The sequence below is a fragment of the Canis lupus genome, chromosome 31, assembly GCF_048164855.1.
Source record: "Canis lupus baileyi chromosome 31, mCanLup2.hap1, whole genome shotgun sequence".
Lineage (NCBI taxonomy): Eukaryota > Metazoa > Chordata > Mammalia > Carnivora > Canidae > Canis > Canis lupus.
The window spans coordinates 15,053,044-15,071,723 of NC_132868.1; the positions used below are offsets into that span (position 1 = coordinate 15,053,044).

Below are 18,680 nucleotides of genomic sequence, written 5' to 3' on the forward strand. Positions count from 1 at the left end.
CAGGATACCACATTGCCTTCTGAGCTCCTTGACTGGCCACTTGGCTTTATGTTCCAAGAGTACCTCCTCTGTGAATAGTCCTCTCCAGCGGGACTATTTCTTCCAGTATTGTATGCAACATTTTCAAAACAGCTCAAACATGCACAATGACCACATTTTTGCCTGTCAGCAATCTTTCTTTCTTTTGAAAGGATTCTATCAAATTTGATAAGGTTGATATGTTTCATAAGTCCCTACTGCCTCCTTTAATGCAATCATGACTTCTGGGGGCTGGTTCCTAGGGACAAAGCTTTATAGTGCATAGCTTTTCAGTGAAAGATGTACTATGTGGTAGAATTAATAGGGGCAGTGCATTTCACAGCTTCTCCACCTCAAATGGCATTTCTTAGTCAGCACAGTAGGTTCCCCAATGTATTGCCACAAATAGTAATTCTTTCTCAGAGTTCATGAAGATTTTCGGAAACAAGTGTTTCCAAATTAAATCTTATTCACAGTTTCTGCTCAGCATAAACCAGCCTAACTTGATGAGTGCCTTTGACATGTTGAGGAATAATTAAATTTAATTTTCACGTATGAAATAGAAATTTAAAAAAAAAACATTCTGCAGCTCTGCAGTGGCTGACACTATGCTATTGCCTTTGTGCTCTCAAAAGGGAAGGGAAATGAAATTCTAAGAGAATAGTGCATTCCACAAAGTTCTAGGAGAAAACATTCTAGAATAACACAATCTCTGCTGATATGGCAGCTTTTATAATAGCCCTTAGGAATGAAAGAGGGAATGTCCTCAATGGAATTTTTTTCTTTTGAAAAGGTAGAAAGGTAATTTGACCTATTTATTATCAGAATGTTCTTTAAAAATTCACAGACTTTTAAAGAATAGAAGTGAGAGAGAAGCCTGGGATCATATGTTCCAAATTGTCAGCAAGCTACTGGAATGGAACGGGGTCTTTACTATTATTGGGCTCTTTAATATTATTAATAACAACTAAAACAATAGCTCAGTATATTTAGAATCCTTTATGAATCAGAGAGTATGTTAAATTGTTTCTAAACCTCTCAATAATCCTTTGAAATGTTTTGTTGTTATATTTACAGCTGAGTAATTTGAGCCTCAGAGTGGGGAAGCCATTTTCCTAATGTCACACAACTAGTAAATGATTAAGCTGGGATTTGGCCCTAGGTCTGGATATCTCCAAAGCCAATGCTCTTTCAATATATATAACATATTGAATATATATATATTGAATATATATATATTACAATATATGATAATTAAGAGCAGTTTCCAAAAGCAGACTTGGGCTCTCAAACTCTGACACTGCCACTGAGTGGCTGTGGAAACTCAACATTTTTGAAGCTCAGATTCCTCATTTGTAAATAATAAATAATAACAACAATTATAATAAAAACTTTAGTTGGGCTATTGTGGGGATTAAATGAAGTAATATATACAGAATGCTTTTTACTGTCTGTCTGCCTGGCCCATACACAGTACTCAATGGGTGCTAGCTATTTTTTAAGCTCCCATACCAGGTAGGCCCTCTTTACAGATATTAAGGCATAGAGAGCTGGCGAATCAATAGGGCTACTTTCTTGATACATGGTTGAATTGGTTTGGGGTAAATAAAAAGATACATTGATAATATAGAAGAAAGCAAAATGAGCTTTGGCTCACAAATTAAAACTGTATTGTCAAATGTCATTTAATTTGAACATAAGCAATAAAGATGGAAAGACATTTTTAATTTATTCATTCATTCAACTCTTTCATCTGCTTTTCTTCTTCTCTAGAGTATGAAAGTACGTGTCAAATTCATCTCTGGGTAAGAGTTGACCCTGTCTGAAAATTCCAATCTGTGTCAGAGTCATGAACAAAGAGATGAACTTTATAAAACTTGAGGCAACTTGCTTTCTTTAAACATATAACTTGTATACTACTCATTTATGTTAAAAGATATTGTTAAAGTTAAGTAGCTTCTTTTTTTTTTAAAAAAAGATTTTATTTATTTATTCATGAGAGACACAGAGGGAGAGGGGCAAAGACATAGGCAGAGGGAGAAGCAGGCTCCATGCAGGAAGCCAGATGCAGGACTCGATCCCAGGGCCCCTGGATCAAACCCTAAGCGGAAGGCAGACGCTTAACCGCTGAGCCACCCAGGGTCCCAGAAGTTGAGTGAGTAGCTTCTGAAAAGAATACAGAGTAACTGTCCTTATTGTTTAATTAATCCAGTTCTTTTTATTCAGGGTTCTCTTTATTCTGTTTATTTTTTCCTAGTTGTTTGAATAGAGACACTAAAGTATAGAGAGAGAGCAGCTTTGAGAGACATGGTGCCAAAACCCAAAAGTCCCTACTCACATCTGCTTCTCTCAAACAGCTTTGCTCTTATACACAGCTGTATAAATTACACTGATTTGAAAGAAACAAAACACCTTTTGTGCTTGTCTTACTCTTGAGTTCTTTTTCATCCATGCCAGAATTCTTTCTCTGTAAGAATAATAGCAAAAATTTGCTTTGCAAAACTCTGTGCTTAGTGCTGGAAGTGAGGGTTAGGGAGAAAGGAGGAATTTGATTCTGTTTTTTAATTTTTTTTTAAAATCCTGTAGTAGGCTGAGATTCCCTCCGGTGTGATAAAAAAATAAAGTGAGGCCAGATGGTAGGAGTTGTTTATGGGTTCTGAAGTAAAAGTATTAAGTCACTAAAATTTGGAGGCTTCTCTCACTTATTACAGCTTCTTCTTCTCATTAAATTCTTGTTTTTTTTGTGGTTGGGGGTATAGGGAGAAAATATCTGGGCACCAGATGTAAATTCTCTTGCACTGGGCCTCAGTGAAAGCACTTCTTTGCTTCTCTCAGATCTCCAGCCTGGAACAGCTGCAAAGGAGGCTGGGCAGCCCGGGTGGCTCAGTGGTTTAATGCGGCCTTCTGCCCAGGGCCTGATCCTGCAGATCTGGGATCAAGTCCCACATCGGGCTCCCTGCATGGAGCCCGCTTCTCTCTCTGCCTGTGTCTCTGCCTCTCTCTCCCTCTCTGTGTCTCTCATGAATAAATAAAATCTGAATAAACCTTGAAGCCCATTTCTTGACACAGGCTTTCCTAGGTCTCCTTAGGGAAGAATTTATTCTCTTGAAGGATATGAGAGGGAAGTTTTCCAGCATAACGAATCCTGAATAGATATTCACTGAGTTGATTTTAATTAAACCTGTTGCTGGCTGGTGTTACCTGTAAAATGGTAAAGATGACGTGGTCTTGCTGTCAGATTTTTTAAGAATGGAATCAGTCAATGGGTGCCTGGGTGACTCAAGTCGGTCAAGCGACTGACTCTTGATTTTGATTCAGGTCATGATCGCAGGGTCCTGGAATGGAACTCTGAGTTGGGCTCTGTGAGGAGTCTGCTTAAGGATTCCCCCCCTCTCTTCCTCTGGCCTTCCCCCCAACTCATGTGCACTCTCTTTCTCTCTCAAATAAATAAAACCAATATATACATAAAAAAGAATGAAATCAGTCAAGTCCACTCATACTGTTGGGCACGATTCTGCTATTTCATGTAACTAGTCATGAAAATATCCTCAGAAGTAAGCAAACAGCTTGCATTAAAAGGTTGTAAGCCATATGTTGCATTTTGGGGAGTAATGGTGTTTTCTTATCAAGCCCATATTAAGCCTTAGGGGGTAGTTAAGTCTACAGGGTCAGGGATTGAACTGATTGGGTTTGAATCTGGGGTTAATTCTTAACTCTACAACTCACTAACCAAGTGAACATGGACAATTACTCAATATCTTTAAGTTACTGTTTACTCACCTGTAAAATGAAGATATGTGTCTATCTCATATCTAACTTAGGGAGCTAGCTTAAGCAATGCATATACATGCTTTTGCACAGTTTCTGAGCCACAGTTCCTTGTTCCTGATAAACAGAACTACCCTTCTTAACTAAATGATACCTCACCTTTATTGTTCCTGATAAAGAGGCATTGGCAGGAAAACTTACTAAACAGATGATTAGCCTTAAAAAAGTATACATACAACTCAGTGGCTCCTTGAAGGCACTAACGACCACTTGCTTTTTCTATATGGTGAGAAACAGGGATGTCTGTCTCAGGCTGCTGGGCTCTCCTTCATGGTATGGTATGGCTACTAATAGTGGGGTTGCCATGTTAAGAACCACTGGGCTCCAACACAAAATAACTAGAGCTCGGTGAAGACTGGGCAAAAATTTGGATCAGGAGGAATTGTGGGAGATTTTCATTGCTATGGATTAATCTCTTCCCAGGACTATCTCATTCTTGACCAGTGCACTGGGGACAACCAGGGAAAGAAAGAGAAAAGAACAGGAAGTAGAAGTCCACAAAACCCCTGGAAGCATCTCCTATTTTGAGGTGAGAAAAGACTATGGCCAGACCCTCCACTACAGGGTTTTACTGGAGTCTTTACTCAGGCCTTTCTTGATTCTGAAATGCATGAGCTTTTAGAACCTCTGAATTTCAAAGCCTCTGAGTCTTCTGTTTTCCTTTTTAAAATTTTACTTCTAAAAATATACAAGCATTTGCATTCCATATATTCTAAAAATAAAATATGTGTACAATATTTGAATACATTCTTGGAAAAAAAATCACATCTGGAAAAAAAGCCTCTTTTTATTACTGCTCAGAAACAAATCAAATATAGCTTTTCTGTAATTTTATTGTAATTTTTTATTACAGGAGTAGGATCATACTATAGTTGTTTTTCTGCAATTTTTTTACTTACTAACCAACTGATCTATGAGATTTCTGTGATAGTACATATATATTTAATTCATTATTTTTAACTGTTGCATGGTATTCCATAGTATTAACAACTGATTATTTAAGAACTTCTGTATTGATGGTTGTTTGATTTTCAATAGTTTATTATACAATCATATTGTATAATATGTATTATAGTAATGTAGTAAGCATCTTTTATATATATCAATGAATTCTTATAAATAATTGTTAGATCATAGGATATGCCAATTTTAAATGTTGATAAACTTATGATTGCCCTTCAAAAATTTTGTACCAATTTATATTTCCAGCACCTTGTTGAGGAACTTGCCAACTCTGAATATTATTTCTTTTAAATTTTTACAAATATAATGGATAAAAATTATCCATTATCCATTATTTTAAAATGCATTTCCCTTATTATTTATAAAGTTATCTTTTCATGTTTGTTATTTTTATTGCTCTGTGAAGTTTTCAAATTCTTGCCTTTCTTCTATTTGTTTTCTTTTATAATTAATTGGTAGGTGTTCTTTATATGATTTCTATACTGATCTGTCATATTTTTACATTACTTTTCTAAATGGGTTTAAAATTTTGGGATATTTAAACCTATTTGTTTTCCTTCATAGTTTCTGTATTTGGAGTCTTGTGTAGCAAGCTTTTCCAAAATGTGCTTTATTTTCTGCTAAATTTTATAGTTTGTTGCGTTTAATACTTAACCAATGTGGAATTAGTTTTATATCTGTTCTTCTGTTTTGAGATGTATGCTCTGAATTGTCTGTTCAGATCATTTGTCCATTTTCTATTTGGTTTATTTACTTTCTCTTATTGTTTGGAAGGAATTCTTTATATAGAATGTATCTTATTCCTTTCTACAATCTTTTAACTTTATTTATTGTGTCTTTTGTGGTTCAAACTTAAAAATATTCCATATTTTTTCCAGTATTTTTGTTTTAGTTTGTTATATTTTTACTTTAATCCATGAGGAATTTTTATTACGATAAAATATACATAAAATTTACCATTTTTATCTTCTTTACATATATATTTCAGTGGCATTAAATATATTTATGTTGTGCAATCATCAGCATCAATTTCCAGAACACTTTCTTCTTTCCAAACTGAAGCGCTATATCCAATAAATAATAATTCCCCATTTCCCCTACCCTCCAAGCCCCATCATTCTATTTTCTGTCTTTATTAGACTACACTAGCTACCTCATAAAAATGGAATCATATAGTATTTGACCTTTTGTGTCTAACTTATTTCACTTTTGACAATTGTGAATGAATCTGCTAAGAACATGAACATGCACAAACATCTGCTCAAGTAGGAATACTTAAGCCTATAAATTCAACAATTTAGATAAAATGGACCAATTTCTTGAAAGACAAACTGCCAAGGAAATTATTTTTTTTAATTTGAGAAGGTCATAAGTACTTCCAAAAAAGATACTTGTCTCTCTGTATCAAAGAATCTCACATAGTACTTGCTTAATGGTGGATGCTTGATAAATTGTGGTTATTCTTATAAAATAACAGTATTATGTAAAGTGTTTGAAGACTGAATGAAGAAAGGAACCATATACTAAATTGGATCTGGATATGACTTGCTTGAAAGAGTTGCATTGTTTACATACTTTTTGGGTCAAATTATTCATTTATTCACTGGTCTGTCATTCTTTTAAAGTTCTTTAGAATGCTTGTTGGATGAACGAATGAGTCTGTGATGCTAGGTACCAGGAATTTGCAGATAAAAAGTATGACATCCATCCCTGAGCAGATTATAATCCTAGCAAGTCCTAATTGGGCATATGTAGAGAGATATGGAGCCAAGATATTCTCAAATAGAATAATATTATCTGTGAGGAAAACAATATCCAGTACAGTGGAGTTCAGCCTAAGAAGTTAGGGAAGTCTTTGCAGAGCTACTAGTTGGGCTATGCTCTGAAGGGTCTGTACTTTGTGTGAATTCACTTATAGGAATATAGGCAGAGAAATGAGCAGAGAGAAGACTGGGGAGAATATTCCAGGAAATAGCTTGAGCATAGGTCCACAGGATTGAAATGCTGAGGAATGTCAAGCAGTCCAGTGGTATGGAGGGATTAGCCAGAAGAGGCAGAAAAAGAAGAAAATGCAAGGCCAGAGGTGAAGGATTGGATTTGTTATGGAAGTTTAAGACTGTATTAATATTATAAGGGGACCTACTTTGTGGTTTTAGTAGAGGAAATGAGATTTTTCATTATGTCTCAAACTCTATATAAGCAGTAATACGTTTGTCATTAGATGAAGATGCCCTTGATTTCATTAACTACACATTCATCCTGAATTATGTTTTTATAGTATTTTTAGATATGAAAGCTCCACATTATCAAATCAGAAAACGTGTCTATATTTTATAATTCCACTTCAAATCTGTTCCATAATTACTTTTAATAGGAGTTAAATACATTGTCTCAATTTATAGAGATCGGGAGCTTAACTGCAAATCACATTAGTGTTAGAAATTATGTGGCAGTTTAAGGCTTTCAATCTATAGGAATGCGATCCTGAGGATCAAAGAAGGGAGGAAAAAAAAGGTCCAGAGTGAAGGTCATACACCAAAGAAATTATTTCAGAAAGACAACCTCATAGAGTAAAAAAAAAAAAAAAAAAAAAAAAAATTGATCTTGAAGAACTTGGAGAAAAGATGCTGAAATATAGTCATTCTAGGTATTAGAATGACAAAACACTGCAGGAAATCTCACTTTCATGACCTATAAGGTATATGTTTATTATTTTCCCATAGCTGGTTTAAAAAAAATATTTAATTATGCAATAAATTTGTCTTTCTGGGAGGCTGAAAGTTATTCTGTAGTGATGCCTCCTGGAAAGACTACCATATCTTCTTAAATCTATGTCCAACTCCTTGAGGCATCAAATCTAGATAATGTTCCATTAATATTAATTAATATTAATACTATGAGGAGCATATAATGCATAATTAATCAAGTGGATAGAATAATAAGCCATTACATCTACAGACATTTCTTGAATACCTGTGATGTTCCACAGATACTGTTTTGGGTGCTTGGGATATGTTTGTGCAAAACAATTCCTATTTATGTTGGGTAGGAAAAATTCTTCTACTCTCTTACGTTCAACAGTAACTGGGGGCATGCAAATTAAACTAACAATAGGCAGATTAATAGGAGAGAAAGCATACAATTTTTGCTAATATTCATGTGCACAGGAGTTCACAGAGAAGTAAAACTCAAATAGTTAAAAATAGTAAAAATAATAGTTGGTAAAAATAGTAAAAAATAGTTATATTCCCTTTTAACAAAAACAATAGGGTTTGGGGCATCAAGGGACAATAAATTATGGGGAAATGACTAAGAAATATATGGGGGAACTAATGAAAAATAAGGGCTATTTTAGTAAGGTCTGTTTATGCAAACTCATCTTGCTGTCAACTCCTCATTTTAGATGATAAAAGAGTGTCTCTTCTCTATCTAGTATGGGAGATGGACACTTTCTTCAAAGGAAAATTTATGCCTTACTCTTTTTTTTTTAAGATTTTATTTATTCATGAGAGACACACACAGAGAGAGAGAGAGAGAGAGAGACAGGCAGAGGGAGAAGCAGGCTCTATTCAGGGAGCCTGATATGGGACTTGATCCCAGGACTCTGGGCCAAAGGCAGGCACTAAACCACTGAGCCACACGGGGATCCCCTATGCCCTACTCTTTAGCTTTCAGCTAAAAATAATCTTATGTTAAAGTGGTATATTTTAGGGTGGCATATTCTGATCCCCTTTATTTACATTGCAGAAAGATGACTATGCAGTATGCTTAACTAAACATCAGTATTTTTCAGCCTGGACCCAGAATGATCCTCTAACTCAAGGGTTCTCAAACTTGGGTATGCAAAGTATCATCATCCTGGGAATCTTGCAGATGCTAGCTAGTTCAGTAGGTCTGGGTGGTACCTGAGTTCAGCCTTTCTAATATGGAAGGTCATGTCCATTCTGCTGGTCATTGGACCACATTTGAACAGCAATATAATCCATGATTTCTTTATGTTTGCTATTCAGTAAACTAATCAAGGAAGATTCTCTAAGAAAAAAAAATAGGTATTTTTAATCAGGTAAGGTTGAGGAGGGCTGTGTACTATCCTTTTCTCTCAAAGATTCATAGTGCACATAACCACATGGAAAGCTCTGAGACCCAGGGGAATTTTATCAAACGTTTAAAGAAGAAACCATACCTATTCTCCTAAAGCTGTTTGGAAAGATAGAAAGAGATGGAGTACTTCCAAATTCGTTCTATGAGGCCAGCATCACCTTAATTCCAAAACCAGACAAAGACCCCACCAAAAAGGAGAATTACAGACCGATATCCCTGATGAACATGGATGCAAAAATTCTCAACAAGATACTAGCCAATAGGATCCAACAGTACATTAAGATAATTATTCACCATGACCAAGTAGGATTTTTCCCCGGGACACAAGGCTGGTTCAACACCCGTAAAACAATCAATGTGATTCATCATATCAGCAAGAGAAAAACCAAGAACCATGTGATCCTCTCATTAGATGTAGAGAAAGCATTTGACAAAATACAGCATCCATTCCTGATCAAAACTCTTCAGAGTGTAGGGATAGAGGGAACATTCCTCGACATCTTAAAAGCCATCTATGAAAAGCCCACAGCAAATATCATTCTCAATGGGGAAGCACTGGGAGCCTTTCCCCTAAGATCAGGAACAAGACAGGGATGTCCACTCTCACCACTGCTGTTCAACATAGTACTGGAAGTCCTAGCCTCAGCAATCAGACAACAAAAAGACATTAAAGGCATTCAAATTGGCAAAGAAGAAGTCAAACTCTCCCTCTTCGCCGATGATATGATACTCTACATAGAAAACCCAAAAGTCTCCACCCCAAGATTGCTAGAACTCATACAGCAATTTGGTAGCGTGGCAGGATACAAAATCAATGCCCAGAAATCAGTGGCATTTCTATATACTAACAATGAGGCTGAAGAAAGAGAAATTAAGGAGTCAATCCCATTTACAATTGCACCCAAAAGAATAAGATACCTAGGAATAAACCTAACCAAAGATGTAAAGGATCTATACCCTCAAAACTATAGAACACTTCTGAAAGAAATTGAGGAGGACACAAAGAGATGGAAAAATATTCCATGCTCATGGATTGGCAGAATTAATATTGTGAAAATGTCAATGTTACCCAGGGCAATATACACGTTTAATGCAATCCCTATCAAAATACCATGGACTTTCTTCAGAGAGTTAGAACAAATTATTTTAAGATTTGTGTGGAATCAGAAAAGACCCCGAATAGCCAGGGGAATTTTAAAAAAGAAAACCATATCTTGGGGCATCACAATGCCAGATTTCAGGTTGTACTACAAAGCTGTGGTCATCAAGACAGTGTGGCACTGGCACAAAAACAGACACATAGATCAATGGAACAGAATAGAGAACCCAGAAGTGGACCCTGAACTTTATGGTCAACTAATATTCGATAAAGGAGGAAAGACTATCCATTGGAAGAAAGACAGTCTCTTCAATAAATGGTGCTGGGAAAATTGGACATCCACATGCAGAAGAATGAAACTAGACCACTCTCTTTCACCATACACAAAGATAAACTCAAAATGGATGAAAGATCTAAATGTGAGACAAGATTCCATCAAAATCCTAGAGAAGAACACAGGCAACACCCTTTTTGAACTCGGCCATAGTAACTTCTTGCAAGATACATCCACGAAGGCAAAAGAAACAAAAGCAAAAATGAACTATTGGGACTTCATCAAGATAAGAAGCTTTTGCACAGCAAAGGATACAGTCAACAAAACTCAAAGACAACCTACAGAATGGGAGAAGATATTTGCAAATGACATATCAGATAAAGGGCTAGTTTCCAAGATCTATAAAGAACTTATTAAACTCAACACCAAAGAAACAAACAATCCAATCATGAAATGGGCAAAAGACATGAACAGAAATCTCACAGAGGAAGACATAGACATGGCCAACACGCACATGAGAAAATGCTCTGTATCACTTGCCATCAGGGAAATACAAATCAAAACCACAATGAGATACCACCTCACACCAGCGAGAATGGGGCAAATTAACAAGGCAGGAAACAACAAATGTTGGAGAGGATGCGGAGAAAAGGGAACCCTTTTACACTGTTGGTGGGAATGTGAACTGGTGCAGCCACTCTGGAAAACTGTGTGGAGGTTCCTCAAAGAGTTAAAAATAGACCTGCCTACGACCCAGCAATTGCACTGTTGGGGATTTACCCCAAAGATACAGATGCAATGAAACGCCGGGACACCTGCACCCCGATGTTTATAGCAGCAATGTCCACAATAGCCAAACTGTGGAAGGAGCCTCGGTGTCCATCGAAAGATGAATGGATAAAGAAGATGTGGTCTATGTATACAATGGAATATTACTCAGCTATTAGAAATGACAAATACCCACCATTTGTTTCAACGTGGATGGAACTGGAGGGTATTATGCTGAGTGAAGTAAGTCAGTCGGAGAAGGACAAATATTATATGTTCTCATTCATTTGGGGAATATAAATAATAGTGAAAGGGAATATAAGGGAAGGGAGAAGAAATGTGTGGGAAATATCAGAAAGGGAGACAGAACGTAAAGACTGCTAACTCTGGGAAACGAACTAGGGGTGGTAGAAGGGGAGAAGGGCGGGGGGTGGGAGTGAATGGGTGACGGGCACTGGGGGTTATTCTGTATGCTAGTAAATTGAACACCAATAAAAAATAAATTAAAAAAAATAAAAGAAAAAAAAAAGGAAAGCTCTGAGAATTTCTTTTGTTTAACTTTGTTTTGCTTATTTTGTTATAAAATAATACCAAAATTGTCCAAAAGATACTTGCCCAGGAGACATTTTTAAATTTCCTCCTGAGGAATATTTCATGTTTGCCATCAGTCACTCTATATACATTGTTTTACTTAGCTGCTATTCAATAATCTGTTTTGGAGTCAAAATCATAAGCCTCAAAACTGAAATTAGTCTCAGTTAAAATTAAATGACTTATAGATCATAATGGCATTTGATGAGAAACCCTTAGAGCAAATAATCTTGACAAAAAAGAACTCTTTGAAACTCCAGAACTGTGCTGTTTATTGTCCTTTGTAGTAAGATAAAGAAGGGAAAGATAACAAATATGAACATTCTAGGAACCATGAAAGTACAATGAATGAAGAGATAGAGACTAGATAATTGTGGTAAATGTTTTATATAATTTCTATTCATCTTGTTTTTTGTTATCATGATCACAGTTTCTATTTTCTCCATAGTCAAAGGAAGAAGTAGTTCTGTGTATTCAACTATTTAACTACATAGTTAAAAAAAATCTGTTAGAGAAGAAACATTTAGTTGTGAGGTTTGGAAGAGCCACAAATCTTGTACAATTTATTGCTATGAGCAATCTTACTTGTTCATTTAAGCAATAGGTGAACTTTCGAGAGTTGTGTTAATTTTAGCCAGTTACTGTAAATGAACTCTTCAAAAGCCTTATGCAAATTAGCCCACTTCATTATATCATGTGGATTCTTTTGTTAAAGGTACTACAGCTGGGGAACCTGGGTGACTCAATGGTTGAGTGTCTGCCTTTGGCTCAAGTCATGATCCTGGGGGTCCTGGGGTCCAGTCCCATATCAGGCTCCCCACATGGAGCCTGCTTCTCCCGCTGCCTATCTGCCTCTCTGTGTGTCTCTCATGAATAAATAAATAAAATCTTTAAAAAACAAACAAACAAACAAACAAACAAAAGGTACTGTAGCTGACTTCCTCCTCAAAGGCCTGATGAATGCAAAGGGTGCCTCTAACAGATTATGATCTGAACATAGTGAGAAGCTGCCTCTTTTCACCCTTTGTATTCTACTATTTTGTGGATATTTGAGATTGATTTCCATAATCTGTATTAGAAAGTAATAATGTGAAAAAGAAGAAAGAAAGAAAGAAAGAAAGAAAGAAAGAAAGAAAGAAAGAAAGAAAGAAAGAAAGAAAGAATGTAATTTGCATTGCAGTATCCAGTTCACCTCTAGTCCTGAAGGGTTATGGACAGAAGAAATTAAAATAGTTAACATTCTTTTACTACCTACAGAGATTGGAGGGGGTATGGCTCATCCGAATGAAACAAAACCCTTCACTTTTAAAGCTTCTATTTGTGTGTGACTCAGAGTTGCCATCAGGATGATTCTGTTGTTTGGCAGGACTCTACAATGTGCCTCATTCCTTTTTTTTTTTTTTTTTTTTTAAGGTATTTGTGCAACTCTGCATAATAATGTATACTGATCTCTCCTTTTGTAGAACAACTTCCACAGATTTTGTCAAATTCAGGAAAACCATCTCTCTTCTCGAATATGAATGCAAGCTGTATTATTTTTAAAAAATTATTGTCCATGAGGATCATGTGTGTATGTCTTCATTGTTGAGTGATTATTCTGGACAAAAATTACACCCTGAAAAACAGTACTATTAAATGGAATAAAGGGGGCAGAGGGACATATTGCACAAAGCACTGGTGAACAGATTTCAAAAAGGACCAAATCCTAAATCCAAATCCTAAGTGCCAAGCACATCTGGGATTCTTGTACCAGGCCTGTAATTTCAAAATTCACCTGTCACATGCACACTCTGGTGAACCCTCTATGGAGTTCTTGTAGGTGGTCCTTCAACAATGCGGGGTACACACTGGAAACACCTGAGCAGTTTTAAGAACCTAGCCATGCTGACAGCCCTCCCTAGAGATCCTGAGTTAGTTGATTGGGAGTGAGTCTTAGGCATAGTCTCATTTGAAACACTTTTTTTAAGAAAAAGATTTATTTATTTATTTATTTATTTATTTATTTATTTATTTATTTATGAGAGAGACAGAGCAAGTGAGCGGCACAGACACAGGCAGAGGGAGAAGCAGGCTCCACGCAGGGAGCCCGACGTGGGACTCGATCCTGGGTCTCCAGGATCAGGCCCTGGGCTGAAGGCGGCGCTAAACCGATGAGCCACCGGCGCTGCCCTGAAACACTTTTTAAAACTGAGTTAGAGCGACAATAACAGCAGTTCATCCCATGATAACAGCCCGTTATCCATGGTGCAAGAGTTGCTGACGCTTAGTTGGAAAGGAGCACAGGCCCGGAAAGACAATTGCCGAAGGGTGGCTCAGGAGACAGGGGCCAAATCTCCACTCTCCCACCATAGCTGACCCTTAAAGATTCCTGGCAGATGGGAAAGGCTGAGGCTAAGCTATAGTTTGAAGGTTTGAAAAATTTCACTCCAGGAAGTCTTTATTATTTGTTTTGTTGTTGTTGTTCTTAATTAGAGATTTGATAGGATCAGGAAACAGAAAACTGTAAATAATTGTTTGCTACCCTTGCTCTTACCCAGGCGAAGCAAGAGCAAACTGTACCTGCCATTAAATGGTAGATCGAGGATGGTTTCATTTTTCAGCTTCACCTACAACAGACTGAACATTTGTTCAATACAAGGGTTTACTTTTTTCTGTTTTAAAATTTTCTTTTTTATTCTCTAAGTGACATTCGAAGGCTTGAAGATCTCTATAAAGGAGCAAAAGCTAGCTCTCTTTCCCTTAACTGTTATGTAAATGAGGTATCCAAAAGTAGTGGTTTAATTTTTATGGTGTTTTTTTCATTGAGTTGCTATAGGGTGTTTTGTTATTTTTGAGTTCCTGTAATTGTGTACTGTAATGATTTCAAATGGCGCTGGCACAAAGATGTTCTTGTTCCACTAAAAGACTTCTCTTGAAGCCTGTTTATTTAAACTGATATACCATTACAAAAAAATCACTTATTTGAATAATGTAACTACATAAAGCCTTTCAACCCAGCAAAATAAGGAGGAATCAATCAGTAAACGCTCATATTTTAAGTACATTTCCCCCTGGCTTTTCATATAAAAAACTTTCTTTCAAAAGGAATTTTATACACTTCATGTCTAAATGTGCATATTATTGTGCTTTTTGCCAACAGTTATTTGTAAAGATAATCTCTCAAAAAGTCACTTTAATGAAAAAAGATAATTATCTTGAAAGTGTCTTATTTGTTGCTCATTTTTCTACTCTTGGAAAACATGAGAAATTAAATTTCCTCTTCTCTCCACCCCTCAAGTCTCCTTTTCCTAAAAGGCATACATAACCAGAACTTGTCATTATGAGAGGCAAATGTTCCAACTGTGAATCTGTGATGTAGACTTGGGTTCTAAAGCAAATCATTAGGTCTTACGAGATCATTTAACAGAAGTAGGCTATCTTTGTTAAGGTAATTTCTGTGAACTAAGTAGAATTTTCTCTGAACTAAATAGAAAATCTTTAGCTTATCATATGGATGAACAGGTCCAAATAAATATTAAGTTGTAGAACAAAAAGTCTTATTAGAGGGTCTCCTGCAGTATATTACTAAATATATGATTTACAGTTGACTTTACTCCATGGAAAAGTACAGTTCAAGAGGATGTGCTACTTTTCTTTTTTATTTTTTTAAAGACTTTATTTATTTATTTATTTATTCATGAGAGACACAGAGAGAGAGGTAGAGACACAAATATGAGAGGGAGAAACAGGGTCCTCAAAGGGAGCCTGATGGGAGACTCCATCCCCGGGCCCTGAGATCTTGCCCTGAGCTGAAGGCAGACAGTCACTTGCTGAGCCATCCAGGTGTCTCAATGTGCTACTTTTCATAAAATAGTACACATATTCAGAGACTATATAATAGAGAAACTGAAGAAGTCACAATGGTTTCTAAATCGCTTTAGCCATCAGGATTCACTAGATATTCTTTATGTTTTATTTGTTGAAATACCATACATAATTTTTGGTTTGCTGCTTTATTTCATTTTACCACTTAGTTAATTTATTTTCAACTCCACTTTTGGCAACTCTTAGCTTTTGCCTGTTACAATATTTCCAAAGAGATAGTTTTACTTCTTCCAATACTTCCTTTTAGAAGACTTGAGATGTAAACTGAAGCAAATATAGGCACCTTAGTGTTTTAGCATTATTTCTCTTTGGTTTGTAATTGTCTTATCCTATTTTTAAAGGCAGAACACTGGTTTTTAAAGCACCAAATAATTCATTTATGATAATTCCTCAAACTCATTTTTAAAAAGTGCAACCATGAGGGCTAAGTTTTAATTCCATCACTTCCTTTTATAGCAGAGTCAGCAATTATCATTTCTTCTCTATGTGCCAGGTTCTAGAGTCTCTCTCTCTCTCTCTCTCATCTAGTTATTACATATATATATATATATATGTTTGTATACATACAAATACAAATATATATATTTATATACATACTACCTCATTCAACTCAACAAGTATGCTGACACCTGATCATGGACACTGAAGAAGATGAAACTGAATTTGAAAGGACTTTCTCAGGATTATACAATCTACTAAAAACCTACTAAAAAACAAAGCCAGAAGTTTGATACTATCCTTGGCCAGCTCTACCTGCCCTCACACTTCAAAACCCCTTCTTCCTTCATGCCACAAGAGATTAAATTTTAGGCAAAAGAAACCACAACATTTTTTACAGTTCTTTCGGCTAACATCCCCCACCTAGGATTTGAATGTAGGAAAGGGGACATATTTTAGTAAGTCAGTCCTGAGGTGTTCTCTGGTATGACTGATGTGATTGCCATTTTTTTCCCTAAATACTTTATCACAGACATCAGTGTCTGAAAATTAGGAGAAATGATCATGGGTCTTTATTTTGTTCTCTATGATTTCTTTTTCATACTTTGCAGAGAAAAAACATACTGAATAGAAGAGCTTAAAAGCCAGAGATTAGGGGCAACAGGAATTTCTGACTTGCTAAATGACTGCCTCATTCAGAGGGATCTCATTTTAACTTAAAATTAAGGCAAAAATAGAAGGCATTTTAATGTAGAATGATCCCAACACTTAGAGTCGCACACTTAAGACTGAAGATTCAGGGTTGCTTAGCAACAACAGCAGCAACAACAATAAAACCCTTCCACTTTTCTAACAAAGGCTGAAAAAAACATAATGGGTGGAGACTGACCACAGTTGAGCATCTCTGAGAGAAGCACCAAGTGTGCTCATTAGGTATGAACCATAAATCCCAAAGAGACTATCTTGTTGTAGGTAAACTTTTAGAAAAGATAAGGCTGGGAAACAAGGGATTCAGTCAACCAATCAACAGATATTTGTTGATAGTTGTATCAACTTTGAATATATTCAGTGGCAAGTAACAGAACATCAAAATAACATTGGCTTACGCAGATAGGACTTTATTTGTCTCCAGGAGAGCCAGTCTAGAGCTGACTGGTATGGGTGGCCCAAGGGTGTAAACAAGGACCCAACTCTTTCTATCTTTAATAGGTAGGCTTGTATTCGCTTGTTTTTTTGTCTCATAATCTCCAAAGCTTTCTTAGATCTGTAAGTCTTGTGTCAAAATTCCAGGCAGGGAGAAGGCAGAAGAACATAGAAGCAAAAAAGGTGCTTTCACCTAGGGTTCACCAAATATCTATTATTATAAAACAAACTACCCCTAAATTTAATGGCTTTAATCAACAAATTAAAAATATTATATACCATGATTCTGTGGAGCAAAGAACTCAATTACTGAGGGTTGGCCAGGCATCTCTCTTTCACTCTTGACACAGCCTGTCCATATGGCTAGTGTGGACTTCCTCACACCACAGTCCCTTCAGAGTTCTCAGATCTCTTGCAGAGTAGCCCAGGAATCCCCAAAAAAGGAAGAAGAAAGTTTTAGGTGTCATAAAGGCTATTCCTGGAAGTGACATAGCATCAGTTCCACTACATTCTATTGGTCAAAGCAGTCACAGTTCAGCCCAGATTCAAAGGAAGTAGCTAAAGATACCCCTGTACTCTCCAACCTTCTGCCTCTCAATGGTTAGGAATATCAAATAATTTACCTTTATCTTTATCACAGTCTGCACTATTGTCATAAATTATTTGTTTCCTCCACATGCAAAATACACTAACTCCTTCCCATGACCCAAAAAAAGTCTCATTCTATTATGGCATTAGGCTCAGGCTCAAGATCTAGGATCTCACAATCTCTATCAGACTCATGTGGAGATAAGGCTTCTAAAAGTGTGGTTTTTTAATCTCAGTTCCTTGAGTGCATTTATACTCATGCTGAAGAGCTATGATCTAAAAAGACAAATTATCTTTCCCCCATATTGTGCTGACCAATAGTTGGATCTTTCCCCCATATTGTGCTGACCAATAGTTGGATCTCAAAGTGTAGAAAAGCAAGAAGGCTAGGGAGACTGATGCTGGAGGGACAGAAGTTAAACAGAGAAAATGGCCTAAGAAGGTACATTGTCATTTTTTCCAAACAATCTCCATCCAAAGGCCTTTACATCATGCCTTTATATTTTGAATCTAATTGAAAACACTCCAGTATTCCTTGAGTTAAGAATTGAGTCTTTGCACAGAATAAAATACAAAAGACATGATTTACCAATGATTAAATTCAAAATAAACTTTTATGTATAACTATGAATATACATATTAAAATTTAAAATTCAAGGTACTCAGAGCCAAGATTTCATCACATGATGATTGTACGTTATGATTGTCACGCATTGTAGCATACATTTTCAATTTATACTGTTTCTATTTAAGCCATTTTAATCACTACATAAGAGTTCTGACTTCTCTTTTACACTAGCATTATTTATAAAAGTAACAGTAACATTTAATAAAATAACATTCAGATACTTTTGGAGCAACCTATTTTTTAATTTATTTTTACTTTTTTAAAGATTTTATTTATTCATGAGAGACAGAGAGAAGCAGAGACAAAGGCAGAGGGAGAAGCAGGCTCCCTATGGAGACCCTGATGTGGGACTCAATCCCAGGACCCTGGGTTCACAT

At 36.2% G+C, this 18,680-nt stretch overlaps 1 protein-coding gene across 7 annotated transcripts in view; it reads right to left on the reverse strand.

The window, feature by feature from the left end:
- Positions 1 to 17,541, reverse strand: part of PEX5L (peroxisomal biogenesis factor 5 like) — a 320,090-nt gene extending 302,549 nt beyond the window's left edge. For all 7 annotated transcript variants that reach the window (XM_072807503.1, XM_072807498.1, XM_072807514.1 and 4 more), the window contains exon 1: positions 17,367 to 17,541. In XM_072807503.1, coding sequence (XP_072663604.1) covers positions 17,367 to 17,369 — 3 coding nt within the window. In that variant the 5' untranslated portion in view covers positions 17,370 to 17,541. The remainder of the gene's footprint in view (positions 1 to 17,366) is intronic.
- Between the last annotated feature and the right edge of the window lie 1,139 nt (positions 17,542 to 18,680).